At 38.7% G+C, this 21,524-nt stretch overlaps 1 protein-coding gene across 4 annotated transcripts in view; it reads right to left on the reverse strand.

Moving 5' to 3' along the window:
* RARB (retinoic acid receptor beta) overlaps positions 1-21,524 on the reverse strand; it is a 1,128,948-nt gene that overhangs the window by 541,952 nt on the left and 565,472 nt on the right. For all 4 annotated transcript variants that reach the window (XM_044066879.1, XM_044066878.1, XM_044066881.1 and 1 more), the window contains exon 3: positions 12,059-12,200. In XM_044066879.1, the coding sequence (XP_043922814.1) occupies positions 12,059-12,200 (142 nt within the window). The remainder of the gene's footprint in view (positions 1-12,058; positions 12,201-21,524) is intronic.

Here is a 21,524-nt window from a genome sequence, read left to right on the forward strand (position 1 = left end):
AACACAGAACACATACAAAACCTACATGCACACACATAAAACACAACTATCAGCTAACTCAACCCCTACCCTAACCCTAAAAGTCACAAATGCCCAAAATTCTCATATACTACCCCCTTACCTAACCATATATATGGGTATACAGATGATTGAAATCCCACTTACCCAACTTTCTTAACACTGAGGCGACTTCACTGACAGCGCATTCAAATGAACACTCATTTCACCAATAAGGAACTCTGGGTAAGTAACCATTTGGCCACCATGATGAACTTTGCCCCTTTTCTCCACTGTAATGCTATTTCAGAGTTGGTATATTTAGTTGGGGGGTGTTGGGGGCTGGCCATACATGGGTGGGTTTGATTTGGTTAATTTTTATTTTACATTGTGGTGCAGACAAGTGGTTACTTACCTGGAGTTTTTAGTCAGCGATCCGAGTGTTCGTTTAAATGTGGTTTCAGCAGTGTCGTCTCAGTGTTAAGAAAGTCAGGTAAGTGTGATTTCAACAATTAGAAGTAGACCCATATATATATATATATATGGATCTAGGACGTTTGCTCGACTGAGCAAATGACTGAAATCCAAACGGCTGGGCATACTTACGCGAAAGTGCTTTTCACCAAAGAAGCACTTTTGCGTAAGAATGACTGTTGCCGAGGCTGTACTATGGTGTGGGTAAGGGAAATTTCCCTTTTCTCCACTGTAGTGCGATCTTGAAGGGAGAATATTAAAGTAGGGGGGTGTGGGGGGCACAAATGTAAATGTAGTGTTTTTTTTTTTTTTTTGTCACACACTTTAATGAAAGCATTTTTTCGATAAAAGTGCTTTCGTTAAAGTGTGTTCAGGTTTTATGGATTCGGACGTTTGCTCAGTCGAGCAAATGTCCTAGATCCATATATATATATATATATATATATATATATATACATATCTGTATATATATATATATATATATATATATACATATATATATATATATATATACATATATATATAGACACATGTTCACTCATGCCCGTGACACACACACACACACACACACACACACACACACACACACACACACACACACACACATTATTTATATATTAGTTTAATGATATTCTTTTACATACAGAGTGACAGGTGAGAAAAATAATTTGTTCTTCTATTAGCATATAAGGGAAAAAAATGCTAGTCCTACATTATCAGAGTACAGGTGCAGTAAGGAGAGAAAAAAAAGTTAATAATATGAGACATTTAGTGCACATGTGGTAGTGGTAGAGAACAGAAGAAGGTGATCCAACAGGAAAGAAGTGTTGAACTGATAAGTAGCAAGAGAGCTGGAAATGCTGGAAAAAGAGTAAGAAGGTAGACAGGAATTGTATGAATAAATAGAAAGTAAATAAAAGAAAATACCCAAATCAGCCAAAGGTCACCCAGTAAGATAAAAACGAGTATAAAGGAATAAACGGACCAGGCGTCCACCAAAGCTGCTAGCATAAAAGTCTTTTATTAATAACACAAAGGATAAGTGCTTTCATATGAGGTCGTGCTTCATCAGATCCATCAACACAAAACTTCTAAAATCATTTAAATAATAAAACACATGAAACAAACAACCAATCAAAACCTTTCATTAATTACTGATGTAATCTCCGTTTTTTTTTTTTAAATATGGGCTTTAAAGGTACAGCAGCATTAATGTCCAGCGGTTTATCTGCCTGTAGTCTGTTCCTTGCAAAATTTCTGGCTTTTTGGTAAATTTGTCGACTACAGTCACTAGCTGACAAATATGTGAGGTTCAGGCTTCATACCCACCACACAATGCTTGCTAACACAGTCCAGTTATACCAGCAACTTTCTAACTATATATGACCACCAAGGCAGAGAGAGAGAGAGAGACACACAGACACACACACACACACACACACACACACACACACACACACACACACACACACACACACACACACACACACACACACACACACACACACACACTCACACCCACACCTCACACACTTAATTTTAGGCCCTTGTCATTGATTCCTGAGCTAAGAAGTTGGGTGGGCATGGAGGTATACTTCTAAGTCATTATTTATGATTTTTTCTTTAACTTGACTGCAAACAAACTTCTGAGTGCATGCAGTCATGCACGTACATGTGTACATGTATGTTTGTGTGTTTGAGTATAAATATCTAGTTCTCATATCCCGGAGTAAATATGGCGCAAAGGAAAAAACTGGTTATAGTAAACAGGAGAATCATCACATGAGCCATGTTCTTTGGATAGGATATTTGGTTTCCTTGTTTCGTTGACTGCTGCCAATGTTTATTACTTGGCTGTCAATAAAAAGAACTTTATGAGGTCTGTAAGTTTAAAGTTAATATTTTTTCTATGAATGCATTTTTAATTTAGCTTTTTTTTTTTTTGTGCTAGCACAAGGGTGTGAAATGCACTGTGCTGGGCTACAGCAGTTTGTTGGTACTTAGTGCAGAAGAGTAAGGCTTACGCCATAGTAAGATACCTACATCAAGAGTAAGTCTTTTGGAATTGGGCTCTGTCAGTTAACAGTGTGACTTTGACCACTTCACTTCAACAGAAAGTGCTTCTGGGCTGCCCCCGCAAAGGGACACTTGTGTTCTGTGGGATGCCCCGAGCTGTTAGTAAATGTATTACACATTTATCTTTCGAATTTCTACAACATCCATATGTCAGCTACTTGACTACAAATCCCAGCATGTCTCTTGCACTTTATTGAATTGTCAAGTGTATTTTTAATAAATGTGAGTTTCAACAAGAAGAGCAGTTTATTGTTGCTCATGCTAAGTCTGTTTTGTTTAGTAAATGGGTGTCAGTGTTCTGCTGTAAAAAATTAAATCCAAATCTCTGTGCTCACTGTAAAGGGAAAATGGATAACAGTATGCACAGTAACATGTTTGAACAGTATTTTGTGGTACCTGTGGAGAAACAGTCAGGTAATGGGATACTAGTATGGCTGCTTGGCAGGGGCAGTTCATTACTTTGCCTAGGGCCCCATTTGATCAATATCTCTCTCACTGGTTTATCAAGGTAACAGTAAAAATTGAAGTCTTACGGAATGTGATAGTTATGAACAGGTATTATTTTCATAGTTTAGACAAATACTGTACAACATATGCTAATATTTAGTATAGCTCTTGAGTGTTATGCGAAAATACTGGAATGTGCTGATATGAAATTCAGTGTCAAATCTTTAAAAGGTGAAACAACAATATTTATTGTAAAAGAGGTGTTAATAGTAAAGATAGAATAAGTAAAACAGCAGAAATGAAAAAAAAAATACAATTAGGGTGAACATATGAGTGTAACAGCACAATATGCAAATTATTTTATGAAAGGCAAGGATTTATTCATAAACTATAGAATTAGTATTACTTATGGGACTAGGAAAATGCAAAACCTTACATGTAGGAAGAACTAAATATAAGTTTTGTGAATGTGCAAATGAACAAGAAAGGGTTTGCTTGTGTCTTTCGGATTTTCCCGGTTAGGGGTCGCCACAGCGGAACTCCGGTCTGCTAATGATTGGCAGTAGAGTTTTACGTGCTGGCTTGCCGGACCTAACGCACAACCTTCAACGAAGGAAAGCCCATTCACACATGTCGCCACACAGAAGACGCTCTAATCGAACGGGCAACGTCTAACTGTGAGGCGACAATGCTACAGGCAGCACCACCACCGCAGTAGCATGAATAAGAAAGGGTAATAACAAAATAAAGAAAAAAAAAAGTAGTAGGGATTCTGAAATGGCTACCACCATTAATAAGTCCTAACATGGTTGAAAAACACCTTTTTGATTCAGAGACAGGGCCACTGCAGTGATTCTACACATTCAGTGGGACCACTGCAGGGGCTAGTCTCCACAGCCATGTTAAATGATAAAGAGGAATTCCAAGGGTGCAGCTTAAGCTACTTAGCCATGTGCTCTACCTAGGAAATGTTTGTTGGAAGGAATTTACGTAAATTAGCATGGCCAGTTGTGTTAATTAATACAGACAAAATGCAATGTTCCCTCACTACTTCAAACAGAACAGATCATGTCACCGGTAAGTTTAGCAGAAATGTAGTATTGGAGGTTTGTGTGTGTGTGTGTGTGTGTGTGTGTGTGTGTGTGTGTGTGTGTGTGTGTGTGTGTGTGTGTGTGTGTGAGACAGTGCATATTATCTGAATGGGAATGTATGCATTGGAGGGGGCTGTCATATTTTTTAATACATCTATACTCAAGACTTCTGGACAAAGTCTGGGGGAATGCTAACTTTCATCAGACACGCTTTAGTTAATAGAACAACAGGTTTTGAATCAAAAAGCATTTTTTGAACAATAAGAATTACAAGACTGTAATGTCTGGCATTTTTAACTGACTGTAACCCTTCATGATTTACAAGGAACAGAGGAAAACTAACAGGCAACATTAGGAATTTAAAATCAGGGACAGATGTGATGTGTGTGTGTGTGTGTGTGTGTGTGTGTGTGTGTGTGTGTGTGTGTGTGTGTGTGTGTGTGTGTGTGTGTGTGTGTGTGTGCGTGTATGAATGAATAAATGCATCAGTGAGTGTGACTGAATGGTGGGGGTTATGTGTGTGTGTGTGTGTGTGTGTGTGTGTGTGTGTGTGTGTGTGTGTGTGTGTGTATATACACATGTGTATATACATTTAAATGTGTGCATGTATGTGGGAGAATGAAGGAGGAGGTACCTCTGCCAGTGTGACCCATGGGCCACCAGTGATAATTATGGAAGAAAAGTGCTGCTTATTATTAGCAGTAACACCAGATGATTCAGAGACGTGTAAATCAGACAATAATAAGTTCTTTCCTCATAGTGGCTAATCAGGTATCTGAATCACATTTCCTGAGTTTGCATAAACTGCACTTTTTGGCTACAGTGGTTTACGAGAGCACATGGAAATATTGCTGATTGCCAGACAATGTGTGGAAAAGGTATTATGTTATGAAGAATTCAGAAGGCTTACATAATCTTAAATATCACACTTTGGAGTTTCTTTATAAAAACAAACTGAGATGACTGTGATAATTTACTTGATTAAAAAAAGCTGAATTGTAAAACAGACTGCAGCAGACAAGTACATTAACAGCGGCTTTGTTTGTTATACAGCCTGGGATTCTGATGTGATGGTGATTATTGGGTTTAAATAAAAGTTTATAGCTAACCTGACTCTATCGCACTGGAATAAAATATCTGATGATACTTCCAAGTTAATATCATTTTTAAGATTTTTCTAAGTTTTTAACAGCCGGTGCCAGGATGATCGCCTGTGATATGTTGGTCTTTTACAACTACAACCTTATTCTTAAGTACACAAGTCTTCCAGTGGTTGCATCATCCCAAAATATTTAATCTAACCTTGCAACAATGTGAATTAGGGCTCCTGGTAACATTTCTGCATACTGTACTGTTGTAAAAATGGAGAGATCCAGCATCCTGTCACATTAGTTATAGAGATCATCAAATACAGCCTCCAGCCAAGTTCTCAACTCTACTAATACTTCCTTAAGATCAAGAATACATTTATTCTGACTAGCCTCAGGTAATATATGCATGCATAAATTTATATTTTGCTATTTATTGCCTCCTTATGTATGTTACTCTTCTGTTTAAAATTGCTAACTCTTTTACATTGGCAACGTATATAGTTCATTTTGTAGGAAATATGTACCTGCCTTTTCTTTCATTTTGTAAAACTGAATGCAAACAGTGTGAATATAAATGGTACTGGTCACTGAGGCCACCCTGGTATGAAAATGCCATAAATATGTCAACAGATATTTGAGGGACTCAAACTTGCTGCATCTCCTTACCCTCCACTGTGATTAGCCTTAAGGATAATTGGCGCATGGGTCCAAAAATCAACTTTTTGTCCCGAGGAAAATATATCATGAATTAACCAGTCTTCTGAGAGGCAGAAACCGTTAGCAATATGATCACGTAACAGTATGTGCATGACAGACCCTAAGTAGCAGAAGAGCAGGCCATCTGAATGTAATATGCACAGGCCTGCCTACTCTTGCCATGGATTCCTCAGACAAATAGGAAGAATATCAGTGGCTAAGAAATGGAATCTCCAGAAACCCCCTGCTAGGAAAGTTTGTGTTTGAAAAACAGGCTGGCCTGTTTGACAAAATGCAGTCTGCCAGGCAGGAAGTCTTGAAAGCAGGCAAGGAAAATAAAACATAAGAAATTCCCTTAAAGTCTGAAAATAGTTGGCCAAGGCAAATTTATTTATTTGACATTTGTTGACCGGGAAAACTCCAGCTGGGTAGAAACCCATTTTCAGAGGAGGCCTGGGGAGAAAACCTCCAAATATATAAAACATTAGATAAGTACACAGAGAAATAGAAGCTAGCAATTACAATTAAGTTTCAGCATCAATTAGCTGGGTAGTAGTATAATATAAAACAAGAGTTAGCAAATACAATTACGTTTCAGCATCAATAAGATAAAACAAGAGTAGTCGGACTGTACATTAGCAACTGACAAGTTTACTTGCAAATCAGCTTATAGCTACAGATACTTAGGTGAAAGGATGGTATAGAAGAGGCAGAATAGATTAGGTAAACTATTTTAGAAAAATATATTAAGTAATGGATAAGTAGGTTAGTAATGAGAAATGAGGATACAGAGAAGAAGATGAATAGTTTTGAATAGGAGTAATAATGGGGTTAAAGTAAGTGGGAAGGAGACAATAAACAGAATAGTAACAAAAGACAGCAGGGCAATATAGACGGTAGAAGTGAGGAAAATAGCAGGATGGGTCGTATCTAAAAGGATAGGGAAGGAGAAAGGAAGAAATTGTTATTGGGAGACTAGGCAGGGTTGTGAAGTGGATTATGGAGATGCTAGGCGGGCTTAAGGCAGGAACAGAGCCAGGTGTTAAGGAGTCTTTCTTCTAGTAGTTTTTTGAAATTTTGACAGTTTGGAATGGATATGATGTCTAAGGGGATTCTGTTCCAGGTAAGGCCACTATACAATTGTATAGCTGTGGTCTACAGATCTTTTAGGTTTATAGATATTCAAGAGTAGTTGGTCAGAGCTCTGGGGAGAGTAGTTGGGGTTATAATAGGTGATGATAGATGAGATGGTTGGGCAGTAAGTTTATTTATTATGAAACGTGTAAGGGCTAGTTGAGAGAGGAGGACATAGTGAGGTAGTTCAAGCCAGTTTAAGGTTTTTAGAGATAGGCAGTGGTGTCAGTAGAAGGTCTGATTAGCAGCAAACCTGGCAATTTTGTTATAGCAGAGTTTCATTTTGGTTTTTAGGATGGATTGTATGTTGGTTAGAATGGGAGAGGCATAGAGTAGGGTGGGAAGTAGATAAGCATTAGCAACAGAGAGTGTGGAGTCGTTAGTTAGAAGTATTTTAGATCTATAGCACAAGCCAAGTTTCTGGTGAGCTTTTTAATACAGTTTTAGATATGGAGAGCATACTTAAGTTGATCAAAGATAACACCAAGCAGTTTGGTGTGTGACACTACCTTTATCTTGGTATTATATTATCAAGAGATGTGATAGTAAAGGTTGGTTTATAGTGGGATTTAGTTTTTGGGAGAAATAGCAGTAGTTTAGTTTTTTTTTGGGGGGGGGTTGAAATTTTTGTCTTTAAGCCAGCTTTCAATAGAGTTAAAGGATTGTTGGGTGATGAACTGGAGGTGTGGCAGACTGTCAAAAGGGATGATAGTGGAGTCATCTGCGTACTGTACAAATGTGGAGTGAAGGCAGGATGAATGGAGATTGTTTATAAAAATGCTAAGGAGAATAGGTCCCAGGATGGAGCCTTGAGGTACCCCAGTGTTAACTGTGAAGAACTGGGAATAGGAAGAAAGCCACTTAACTGATTGCTGTCAATTGGAAAGGTAGCTGGAAAAACAGTTGAGAGTAGGGTTACAGAAACTGAGAGCAGACATACTGGAAAGAAGTTTACGGTGGGAAACTGTGTCAAAGGCTTTGGAGAGGTTAAGAAATAGGGAGGATACCAAGTTATTGCTTTCTCTGGCTTTTATGATGGTGTCAGTCAGTGACAGTAAGAAAGTAGTTGTGCTGTGGTATGAGTGAAATCCATGTTGGGTTGGGAGAGTAGATTTCATGTAGGAGATAATCTAGAAGTTGTTTGTGTAAGCATTTTTTTAGTATTGTTGAGAGAGGGGAGAGTATAGCTATGGGCCTATAGTTTGTGAGTTCAGTAGAGTTTCCATCTTTATGAAGAGTAATAACATAGAACTGTTTCCAGATGGAAGGGACTATAGATTCTTGGACTGACCTGTTGATCAATATGGAGATTGGATAAACTGTTGACTTCGTTTTAGGAATTCAGTTGGTAGATTGTCTGCTGAGGGGGAACAGGGCTTAAGCTTAGACTGCAAAGATTTGATAAATGAGGTAGGGGCAGGCTTTAGAGAAAAAGTAGCATTTTTGTGGTGAGGTGAGAGAGGTGGAGCTTGATTTGACTTGTGCTGGTTTTGAGTTAGGGTCAATATGGAGTCGATGAAGTAGGATTTGAACTTTGTAATGGTTACAAATGGAGAGTCGTTAGGGCAAGGGTTTGGTATGCTAGGAGAACCAGGGCGAATAATCTTGTTAATGGTCGCCCAGAATGTTTTGGGATTGTTTTTTGGTTAATTTGTGGCTCAAGATAATTGTTTTTTTTTTGTCATTGTTGACTTGTTTTTTTGTTAACTTCTGAAGTTGTTTGTAGGTTTGTAGCTGGCTGGGAGATTAAGATTTTAACCAATTTTTCCATGCAGCATCCATTTTGTGCATTCTCAGGTGGAAAGGGATAGCCAAGGTGCATGGAGAAATTTCATTCTTTTTTTCTGCGGGAAGCTAGACTACTAAGAATATCTAGAAATATGGAACTGAAGTTTAGAACAGCATCATCTAGTGGTAGGCTAAAGAGGAAGGACCTGTTTATAGGGGAGAGTTAGCTGCTAAATACATTAGGATTAAAGCTGGTAAGACTGAGGCATTCTTTATATTTGTGTTGTCTAGCTTGATGGAGGGAAAACCTTTGAACATAAGCCGGGAGGTGGTCACTGATAGAATCAGAGAGTGTTTTGGGGTTTTGGTACAGACTGAGAATGGATACTAGGATCCAATCTAGGATGCTGCCTGTGTTTATGGATTTGTTGTAATGGGTATAGGAGGTAATCAGGTGAGTGTAGCCATGAAGGTTAATACTTGAGGAAGGGAAGTCAGTGTTTAAGGTATGCCAGTTGATGCTGATATCACCAAGAATTATAATTTCATTAGAAATAGAGTTAGTGGTCCAGGAGAGAAAATTTTCTAGAATGGGAATGTTATTCCTTGGAGAGATATATATACCTATGATGCATAGCTTTTTATGACTGTTAAGTTTGAAGCTCCAATTATAATTTCAGCAGGATGAAACTTAGAGGGGCTTATAGACAGTGAAGAGAAGGTAAGATAGTTTGAATATAGTATTGTTACACCACCAGCTTTTTTGTGAAATTTGTCAGAGCAGATAATATTACAGCCAGGTGGAAGTATTTCACAGTCAGTAATATGTGGTTTAAGCCATGTTTCTGTAAGAATTACTATGTCAGGAGAGTAGAGAGTAACTGAGAGGGAAATTCACAAATTTTGTTAAGTAAACTGTGTAAGTTAATAGAGATCATAGTTTGGTACTTAGCAGATGGTACAGTATGAGTGGATGTAGAGAGAATGGGGTTAGAATCATGTTTGGTGGAGACATTAGGGCCAGGGTTAGGATGAATGAATCCACACAAGGAGATTTTTTTAAAGCTATTTTCTGTGATACAGTTTATTCACTTTCAGGAACAGGTTGGCGCAGTGGTGCAGCGATTACGCTGTTGCCTCATGGCAAGAGGTTCTCCTGTTCGATTCTTGGCTGAAGTGCCTTCTGTGCAGAGTCTGCATGTCCTCCCTGCGTTCGTACAGAAAGTTAAAGTTTGAATTATGGATCACATGGGAGATATTAGAATATGTAATTTGAGTAGCCCTGTAGCAGAACACTTCTCAGCAGCACACAGAGAGTCTGTAGAAAGTTTATTTTTTGTGTTCTAGCCCGTCCTCATTTGCCTAGGGGAGGTAACTTTAGGAAAGAGGTAAGTAAATTGGAATGTAAAATGACATTAAATTATAGAACATTATACCCTAGGGGTATGAATTTAGATGCTAATCTGACATTGTAGGCTAAGCATGTATTTATTTATTATTTATTTATTACAATATTGCATTTTGAATGATTTTTTTGGTGTTTTAAAAAATAGGGGTTTATATCTTTAATATGTTTCATTGGGTAATTGTTGGATTAATTTAATGGGCACTGGATTTGTCTAAATATAACCTTTTTGCATTATTAGATTATTCACAGAAGGCGAATGGCCAAGGTACCAGAATAAAGGAAAATTGAATGGTCTAAGCAGTGGAGCTGTTTCTTGCTTTTTGTTCTGTGGCTCTTACTCAGATGACCCAGCTGATGCTGCCTCACCCGTCTTCAGGGAAGTGATTTGTGGTTGCAGTTGTCTACTCTCTACCATTCAAGTGAAGACATCCATAACAATGAATTATCCAGAACTATGAATGAGGGGTTCTCAATCCCAAGCTAGTGAAAGCAGCCATGATCACAGGTAGGTGGAAGCACATGTACACATCAAAGGAGGGCATAGGATACCCTGCCAAGATACAAATGCTCACATCAGCCATCAGGGTCAGGGTTGGGGGTTAAGGCCTCATTAGGAATACCTTCATTACCAGGATGCCAACTAGGGTACAAACAACCTCAGTGGCTGTTTGTATGATGGATTTTTTTGGTATACCCAGTGCAGGGAAACAAATGGGTTCAGGACTGATATGGGGAGGCTTTATGATCAACTGGCATGATGGGAAAAAATAATACAGAAAAAAATATTCATGCACTGTGTATGTGACCTGTTTCAGGAATATGTTCAGGCCACTTGAGAGGGTCTGTTAAAAAAGGCAAACAGTACCTAATTAGTGGCTCTCTTTTTCATGGAAAAGACTGGGGTCTCTGCAGCACCATGAGGTCTCCTTCACAGGCTGGGTTTTATTAGGCTGATACAAACCTAGAGGGACTACAGATGCTGGGAGCAGGTGAGGTCATGAAATGCAGTATGCACAGTGATAACACTGATACAAACACCAGCAACATGGAGGGGGGGGGGGGTTACTTTAGGCAGAAACTGAATGATGTTACCTCTTCCACATGAGCTCTGTTCAAGTCTTGAGTGTCACCTCCATCACAGGGCATAGAGTAGCAGTCAACAGTTAATCCAATCAGTGGCTGCTATCCAGAGTACAAACTATGATACCAGATGGCCATTGTGTTATGATGTTGAAAAGCATACAAAAATTTAAAAGAAATTGTAATACAAAATAATACAGCTTCCACATCTCCATAATCACAAAAGCATAACAGAAATAGACTGTTCAATTTGAGTAACATAATTCCCTATTAGGAGTTAAGAAAGAACACTGTGTCTGATAAAATTTTAAAGCTTTGTAGCTTACAGCACGGACTAATTATGCAATAGAATTACTGGAGGTCAGTTGTTCACAATCGCAGTACAACAAAGGTCAAAGAGATACACATGTCAATGTAATTACTTACAGCACAGGTAAATTAGTAAGGAAACCAATTAATTTAATGCACAAGGTGATGTAACTCACTCACTCTATGATGCCAATAGGTAGATCAAGAGGGCATTTAGAAAGGTATAAACAAGATCTGAGTGAACAGGAAGCCTGGAATTTTAAGTATGCCAACTAAGCCTACTAGGTTACAGCAAGATGAAAATCTGAATGAACCTATATTTGATTACATGGGCTGACACTTTACCACCTCCAGACCAGAATGGAATGACAGCATAAAAGCATTCATTTCCCCACCCTTGATGTTGTCTACCAATGAACTTAGTTTCTGTACTTTGTTCAAATGTCAGTATATTCGCACCTTCGGCAGCTGATATGCCTGAATTGGTGATGTTCATCCGAAGAAAAAGTTAAGATTTTGGAACTTACATTCTTTAGACATGCCAACTTCAAAACATTTCTGTAGTCTGCAGTACTGACAACGATTTCTGGTAACCTTATTAATAACACAGTTCTTTTCTCTGTGACAAGTGTAGACCATGTTCTTCTGAATACTCCTGCGGAAAAAGCCCTGAAACAAACAGAAAGAAATAAAAAACACAACTCAGCTGGAGCTCTGCATTAACCAGAATATCAGTGACAATGATGGAAGTGGTTTTGTCTTAATGCTAATGAATGGCTATAATATAAATGTTTTGTTGTGTCAACCTTAAATCCCTAATGAAAAATTTAAGTTGCGGTGTCTTTTTTTTTCCAGCCTTACTGGGATTCTGCAATCCAAGCTACACAGCAGCTAAGCATCCAATTAAGGAAATATGATCACTAGGAAGAACATTACAGAAGTGGGACATTGGGTCAACTTGTGATTAAGAGTCTCAAATATTAAGGGTCAAATTAAGTTCAAGTTTTTTTCTCTTAAAAGGAAAAAGCATAGAGGGACTTCAGTTTTTTTTTTTACAGCATATAAGACACTACAGTGGGATCTTCAGCTATTTAAGGGACTGTGATGATGTTCACAGATGACATGTAGTAACTAGAGGCAAACCATAACTACCCAGAAATACGCTAACAAGGGAGGTGGACTTATACAGTCATACCGTCTGCCTCTTCAAATTACCCGTCAAGATGTTGTAATGTCCACTCTGCCCAGGAACATAAATCCTCCTATCTATCCGGCCAAGCATTTTATTCCCAATTTTGTTTGTGCAGACGACCACCAGTATTTTCTCCCAGTTTCATCTGTAAAGGCAGCCACTGATTACTTCAGTCCTGCTCCTTAAGCTGATTAACTACAGCATATCTTTACCACCCTTTCCATACAGTATTTTACCTTCATGTTCCACTTTCACTTTTTGTTTTGATTTTCTGTTCAAGTGACTTTCTATTCCCATTACTTTTTTCCTCCTAGGTTGACAGCAATGTGGTAGATGTGGTCTCCAAATACGGAAACAAATAGTCCGGAATAACAGCTTTCTAATGTCAGCATCCTTTGCTAAGAATGAATTAGCTGCATCGAACCACACTACAGCCTCCCAGAGCACCTAAATTGACTGCACAGATTTAGAATGAATGCTAGTTCCAGGGGTCTGTAGTAGTCACAGCTGACTCCTACATGCCACCATGAACACCCATTCTTAGAGTCAGATGGTTGGAAATGTACTCCTCCCCAAATTTATGGTCCTGCTGATCACTGTGGACATTTAAAACAGGCAGTGTGTGTACAAGTTTCACGACTGCATGCTTGACTAGATAATGCAAATTCAGTGCACCTGTTAATTATAACAGACAAAGTTACTATAAAAAACAATGACAACAATTTCTGTACTACCAGTCTCACTCCTATTGTCTCAATTCAACATACCAAGATGGCTGAACCTAACAGTGGTATCACATTTATTATGAAATTTCTGACATAATGTAATGTCCAAAATTACACAGAATGTGAACAGCAGATAATTCAGCAGTTTATTGTTTAATGGATAACTTAAAAAAAGTTGATTAAAAAACTATAACAAGAAATTAAACAGCTAACAACAGCATTTTAGTCATACTAACATATAAAAATGGAAAAAGACACAATGCAGGAGCTCTGAAGCACAAGCCACACTGTTACATAGCATGTTAAAATAAGACATAAGAGATAAATTGATAATGAAGTATACCCTCTGCTAATATCATCCCAGGCAGTATAATATTATAAGAATTAATTGTGTTTAAATGCAAAATGATCCATATAGTGAGGAATTTGTTCCATGTGAACGCCAAGAAAATATGTTTGCATTATCCTGCTTCAACTCAACACATCTAAGTGGCAGAGACCATTAACATTATGCAATCCTGCACTGATAGCAAATTAAGGAAAAAGGGAAACAGTAAAAAGGAAAATGGTAGGTAGTTTTCTAACAAACACACACACACACACACACACACACACACACACACACACACACACACACACACACACATGCAGACATTCCTAGAATTCCATATGAAAGAAGTCTGTTTACAGCAGCTGTGATGTCATAACCCTGTTATATGCAACTCTGATGCCATACATTTAATACAGAGTGTATACAGTAAAACACTGACTTTAGTGTATGAATATATAGAATGAGTGCTTGTAGACCTGCAGCACTCATTTATTTTATCCTACTAACCTATCACTACCTATCAGTCTCAGACAGAAAGTAATTAGGCCAAACCAACAACTGTTGTGAATATTCCCACAATGCAGCACTCTACATTAACTTTAGTTCCAGTGACTGTCGGAAACTTTTACAATGCAATTAGGATTCTATTTTAAAAATAACCTGCAAACTCCCCCCCCCCCCACTGTTCATAACAAGGAATGACATTTTAATAGATTGCAGCCTATGTTTTGCAAAGATATCACAATAAGGTTCACGTAATTCTCAAATCAACACATTCTTAGAGATTTAAGCATTGTAAGATATGAGAGTACTCTCAGTGATAAATGTAACAAAATATTCATACTGTGATAAAATATTAACAGGAAATGCACCATTAGTTGTCAAAACATTTTAATAATTTTAGTAATTTAGCCTCTATACAAAGAAAAGATGGTTTACTGAAATGTCATATCTATATAAAGATAAAAAGTACATTATATTAATACAGTAATTGCTGTAAGTCTTGTTAGCACATATAACTATGGAACTCAAACAATATAACATTTTTATTCAATGATTAATTAGATACTGGTACAGAAATAACCTACTGGTATTATTTCTTGTTTATTCAAGTAACAGAGCATAGCTTATGAAAACTACTTTTCCAAACCCACAGCAGTACTTCAGCCATACTGAAATGTATTAACTGCAAAAAGAAAAAAAAAAAAGAATTGAATCAGGGAAGTACAGAAAAAGGCCACAAGTTCACTTGTCTTGAAGCCTTGTGATGTATCCTGTTCTAATAACTCCCTTCAAAGTGTCCTGCTGTGCTTAGATGTGAGGAGGTCTGCAATGAAATCATTCAGCACCAGCTGTTTTTGATTACATGGAGTAGGTCGAAATTAGCCACCCTCATCCTATTACATAATGAACCTTTCAGCAAACAAGCCATGCTTGTCTAGATCCCTTGTAGTTCGCTCCAGATATTAACTTATTAGCAATTATTTACTTAGTATACTGAATATGCCAGCCTCTAAGGTAATGATGTCCAGTGCTTCTGCAATCATTAAAGACCTATATATATTTTACCCCGTATCATTTTTGCCTATGATATGTGGAGCCAGTAACCTGATGAATTTGCTAAAATGCATATTTGTTCTGTGGTTGTAATAGAAGTATCTCTAAAGGACAACTATATAAAGCAGAAGAGTGCTGCACAGAGCACCATGTTATCCAAATTAGCAAAGCTAGAAACAGTCATCTGAGGGCAAAGAAAAGCTTTTCTTGAAGTCACTGGATAGACGGTGATGATGTGTTAGTAATGAAGATGAGGTTTTTAAACATACTACATACCTCTCAACTGTACAGATTTTTGCAGAATGTCCAGATTTTTGCTTCATATTTTTGGTTCATTTCTCATATGATTGTAATTTTCTAGCAAATCATTGGCAAATCACTCACGGGTTAAGTCAGAAAATAATGACAGACATTTGAGTTTCAGACTTCATACCCTTCGGAAAATCCATGCTAATGCAAAACCTGTTATTCTATCAACTTGCCGAGTTTGTAAGAGCAATATTTAAAATGTGTCCTTATTTTTGGACCTTTGTCCCCCATTATTTATGGCTTTGTCCAGATTTCTTTCTCTAAGAGGTAGACAGGTATGACTATAGCTGAAATTAAAAGCTTGTCTATCTGTGCATCTGAACTTGCCTTAAATACAGGTACTTACACAATAACAAAGACTGAGGCTATTTACTGCTACTGAGCATGTTTGCCAAGGACAGCAGATGTGTAACTTATAACACAAATGGAAGGATGAAGTCTTCAGAGCCGAGTACCGCTTTAAGGTTCTTTTATTAGCAGCAAAAGTTAAGCGCTTTCGTCCCTGAATACCAGGACTTCATCAGAACAAATAAAACAGGGAAAATAAGCCCTTTTTATATACCTTATAACAAACAATTTGACAATTAAAACAACCTATTAAGCTATTACATTTCTTAAAGGTGAAGATGCATCCTTTAAATATATACATTTTAAAATGTTGTTTTAAAAATCCTATACACACCCAAGGTCCAAAAGCTAATGAATAAATGAAATGTGAATCACCTCACACCAAAAGATACATGAAGAACTAATCTAACCAGATTGAAAAAAAACATAACACAACCACAAGAAACTAATCCAAATCAACAAATGCTTTGACACATAAAAAACATTCTATTGTACAATCTATTAAAATTAATCCATAAATACATAAAGTTTTTTCACTGTGTAAAATTAGTTTAAAAATGAAGTAAAACATTCCCCCTTTATTTTGAATCACTATAGGAAAATGTTTCTGTTTCTAGTATGTTAGTGTGCTACTTCCTACAGTGATTCAAAATAATGTTTTACACTTTAGTTCCACCATTTGAGTTGCCGTATGGACATCCAGATTGGATTTGAGATGAGTGGGAGGGCGAGTGCGAATCCCACAATGAGTCTGTTGTGGCATATGTCCTAAACCTCAGGACAAGGCTTAGGGTACTCATGGGCTTGGCCCAGGAGAACCTGGCAAAAGACAAACAGCAGAAAAAAAGTCTGGTATGACAGGAATGCTCGAGCTAGAGAGTATGCTGTGGGGCAGCAGGTAATGGCTCTCATTCCTGTCAGACACAACAAGCTACAGGCAGCTTGGGAGGGGGACCCTTCAACGTGGTAAGGAAGGTCAGTGATGGTAACTACATGGTAGAACGGCTAGGAAGTAGGCAGGGGCAAAAATTGTACCATGGTAACATGACGAAACCTTACCATGATGGGGAGTATTTGCAGTGGTTGGCAGAAGGAGTCTGAGCGGGATCTGGTGACTGATCTCCTTAGTGAAGCTTGGAATAACACCTTAGTGGAAGGGGTAACCATGTCCCAGCAGCAATCCCCTACCCAGGTTCAAGAAATCTGAGCAGTGTTACAGGAGCCTGGGGACATGTTCACTTGGAAACCAGGGTGCACCCACCTGGTGCAGCACCATGTGGATACAGGACCCCAAAGGCCTATTAAGCAGGCCCCTTATAGGGTGCCTGAGAGAGTCAAACAGTCTCTGAGGGAGGAGATACAGGAAATGTTGGCACTAGGAGTAATCTAGGAGTCCAGCAGTCCCTGGGCCTTCCCAGTGGTGCTGGTACCAAAGAAGGATGGCAGCGCCAGTTTCTGTGTGGACTACAGGAAATTAAATAGTCACACAGAGTCAGATGCTTACCCCATGCCTAGGATAGATGAAGCCTTAGAGCAGCTGGGTGGGACTAAGTATCTTACCACTACTGATCTTACCAAGGGTTACTGGCAGGTGCCCTTGATTCCCAGCGCTAGAGAGAGGTCAGCCAGCGTGACTCCTTTTGGGTTGTATGAGTTCACAAAAATGCCCTTTGGGACGAAAAATGCCCCAGTGACTTTTCAGAGGCTGGTAGAGCATATCCTAGCAGGAGCAGGAGATTTCACCCTTCTTACCTGGATGACATTGCCATCTACAGCCATTCCTGGCAGGAGTACCTTCGGCATGTCAGGGAGGTGCTGGGCAGACTACAGAGGACAGGGTTGATCATTAAGCCCAGCAAATGTCAGGTGTGTATGGCAGAGGTCTCCTACCTGGGACATGGAGTGGTAAGATCAGGCCAGAACCTGCCAACGTGGAAGCCATTCAGGCATGGCCTGCCCCTGTTAGCAAAGAACAGGTGAGGGCATTCTTAGACAGTAGAGTACTACAGAATGTTTGTTCCCAATTATAGTACCATAGCTGCTCCCCTCATAAACCTGCCAAGGAAAAACAAGCCAGATAAGGTAGTGTGGACCCCAACATGTGAGCAGGCATTCCAGAAGCTTAAAGGAGCTTTGGGAGGATCCCCTGTGTTAGCCAGTCCAAATTACAGCAAAGAATTTATTGTGCAGGTGGATGCTTCAAACAATGGGGTGGGGGCTGTACTCTGCCAGGTTTCCTCAGAGGGAGAAGAGCACCTAGGCATATATCTCAGCAGTAGGCTCCAGCCCAGGGAGGAATGCTATGCAGCTGTAGAAAAGGAATGCCTAGCCATAGTGTGGACACTGCAGAAACTTCAGCCTCATCTGTTTGAAAGGAAATTCACTGTAGTTACAGACCACAATCCCTTAACATGGCTACATCGAGCCATCTAGCAAAAAGTTTCTAAGGTGGAGCCTAGGGTTGTTATCAATGCCAACGCAGATGGGTTCTCAAGACAGGGTATGGGATAGTGTATTCCTAGATAGACTCACCCTCTCAAGCAGTGTTTCTCAAGGGTCACTTGAAAAACTAGCTTGAGTTTTCGGGGAGGGGGGGGGTCACAAACGGAAATATTGCCAGCCCAGCTCACTGGAATTTTGTAAATAATTATATGTCATTTGTGAATTTTAATATGATTTATATAGAAGTGTGACAGAAAGTGATACTGCCAGCACAGCAATCTGGATTTTTTTAAATAGTTATATGTCATTTGTGAATATCAGCAGGATGTAATTGCTTGTGTTACCACTATATTAGAACTGTATGTTATCTGCATATCAAGCTGCTGGTACAGAAGAGTGTGTGTAAACTACTGGGCTTAAGGATGTGTCCACAATGTACCCTACTGGGAAAGAACAGAAATGTATATAAAATATTGTACCTGTGTAAATGTATATGTTTTAACAGTGGGAACTAGAACATAGAGGGTTATCGTGCAAAACATCAAGAAATAGTTGAAATTAAATTGTTTTATAATTGTGCTATAAAAGTTAGTTTCAATGCAGCAAGGAGACTAGAACTAGGGAGCCTTCTGCATTATATTGTAAGTGTTGTATTGTTTTATGTCTTCTAGAAGCTGCAAACATCTGAAGGCTATGTATTATCACAGGGAGATGCTAGATGCTGCATCAGTGGGGGTTGTTTGTGAGCATGGGAACTGAAGTCAGGTGACAAAGTGTGTCATGCTGCAATTATCCCAGCAGCAATATGTGAGATATTAATTTAAGAACTCTCTGAGAGAGACAGACAGGGCATTTTGTATTTGTCTTTGACCTGACAACATCCACTCACCCTCTCTGCACTTGCCTTGCTGTAAGTAAGTTAACTAGGGTATAGTAATTTCTCTTAGATTCACTTAGGAACATAATACAAATTAGTTTACATGTTTTCTGTATTTATTTGAGACTGTCCTGCAATATTATTTTAAATATTTCTTGTGATCTTAACTCTGATTTCACTGTGAATACATATTTAGTGTTGTCTTGTTCTTTTATTATTTATTATTAAATATATTTAAAACTTTCAATTGTGGCTGGTCTGTTTAGAGATATTTAAGCTCTTAGTGAGTACTTGCATATCTGTTTGGTGACACTGTACAAGCCATTCTTAACAGCCTGACTCTTGGTCAAACTACCATTTGGATAAATAGTAACATTACACAATAAGATTGGACACCATTTGCTAAGGGTCTTAAAGTAGCTGATAAGTAGTAGCTGGTGGCAGTGGAAACTAACTTATAGTCTGGGCAGAAGGAGGCACAGATAGTAAAACTGTGCCAGCCTTTCCCAGGTGTGTGTGTGTGTGTGTGTGTGTGTGTGTCTGTGTGCGTCTTTGTGTGTATAAATCAAACATCAAAGTGTGTGTGTCAGCTACTTTTTGCAGGGACACAAAGCACTGGTTGGACCGAGAGGGTGCTGAAGGTCTTGGTTTGGCCACTCAGCTGAGATCTCAACCCTATAGCTGTGCCAGTGGGCATTCTTATTGGGGATCTGGAGAAAGATGGAGAAACCAGCCCCAGACTGACTGTGGTCTCTGTGTGCTCTTTATGGAAATTGCACTTTACTGTGTGTGTACTTATCATTCTCCCAGTGTGTATGTCTCGCCACTGTTGCTAGTGGTGAGGATTGAGGCTCCATGATTACTGGGCCAGTGCTGGGGGTGGTCACACCTATAACACCTTTTTTTGTGTACCTCCTTTTGAGAATCACATCTCCTTATGGCATACGGCACTAGGGTACTGTGTCATTTTTTTTGGGGGGGTTTGGGGCTGGATTCCTTAACTAAGGGGTAGTACATCCTGTGTTGTGTGAAGTCTAACTGTCACACTTCTACACGACAAGGATAAATGGGGTTCAACAATATTGCTAAGTAGATATAGCCCCCGCAGTGACTCAAATGTAATACTTGTATACTCACAGCAATTACTGTTTGGTTAGGCACTCCTTGTCAATCTCTTTGTCTCACAGTAGTCAGGTTCATAGCTTCACTGGTAAGTACTAGGCTAGCTGCTCTTGCAGGCCATTTTAAGCCTAGCCAGTTTCCCTTTTGTGCTCAAATTAACCTATCCCATTTGGTTACAGACTGGCCTTACCCATCCCATGTTAGGTAATTACCCCTAATGAAAATAATTTGGATCACCATAGATAATTTGAGAGGACCCATGCATGGGATAAAGCACTTAGAAGTTGCCTCTGTCAATCAGTAGTACAGGTAAGATATCCACTAGCACAGAAAATTAACAGCAGTTATTTATTTATTTATTCATTTGTTTCTTTATTTGTTTATTTGTCTTTGTTTACTGGGAAAGTACGACTGGGTAGTTCCCATTTTTAGAAGAGGCCGTGGGAGAAAAGCTCTAGCATAGTACATTTATAAGTGAATTTCAGACAGTTCTCAGAAAAAACAACAGTTAAATTTCTCATGAAACAGCAAACATAATTACACGACAGGTAAACACAGTAAATTATTTTCCTCAACAATTACAAGTCTAAACAGTTCTTTCACCTGTAAAATCTTGCAGAAGTAAATGGAATGATGTTCCAGAAGGGAACATTTTATTGTAAAAATTTAGTGTTCTTAAATTTCGGTAAAGAAAGGTTTGCAGGGTGTTCAAGACATGTAATGAAGTAAGTTATAAAGTTATGTAGGAAGGAAGATTTTAGTATTGCATAGAATTGTAGAAAGTTCAAGGGATAAAATGAAGTGCTTTATAAAATTACGTAAGTGGGGAGGGGAGATATTAGAAGTGTATAAGAGGATAGTGGTAATAGCATATGACAAAGAGCTGGAACAGAATTAGCTCTGTTGAGGCTGCCTCTTCCAAAGTGGTTATCTAGAAGATTTATAACTTAGTTATACAGGGGATACATGAGAGGGGTAGAGTAATGGATGGGGCAGTTAGAAAAAGCGAAAGATGAGAAGTGTTGTTTAGGGGGGTGAAAAGGGATGTATTAATTCAAGTGCAGGAGGGGGAGTTGTTAGGGGTGTAATG

The sequence above is a fragment of the Protopterus annectens genome, chromosome 3.part1, assembly GCF_019279795.1.
Source record: "Protopterus annectens isolate FY-2018-M chromosome 3.part1, PAN1.0, whole genome shotgun sequence".
NCBI lineage: Eukaryota > Metazoa > Chordata > Ceratodontiformes > Protopteridae > Protopterus > Protopterus annectens.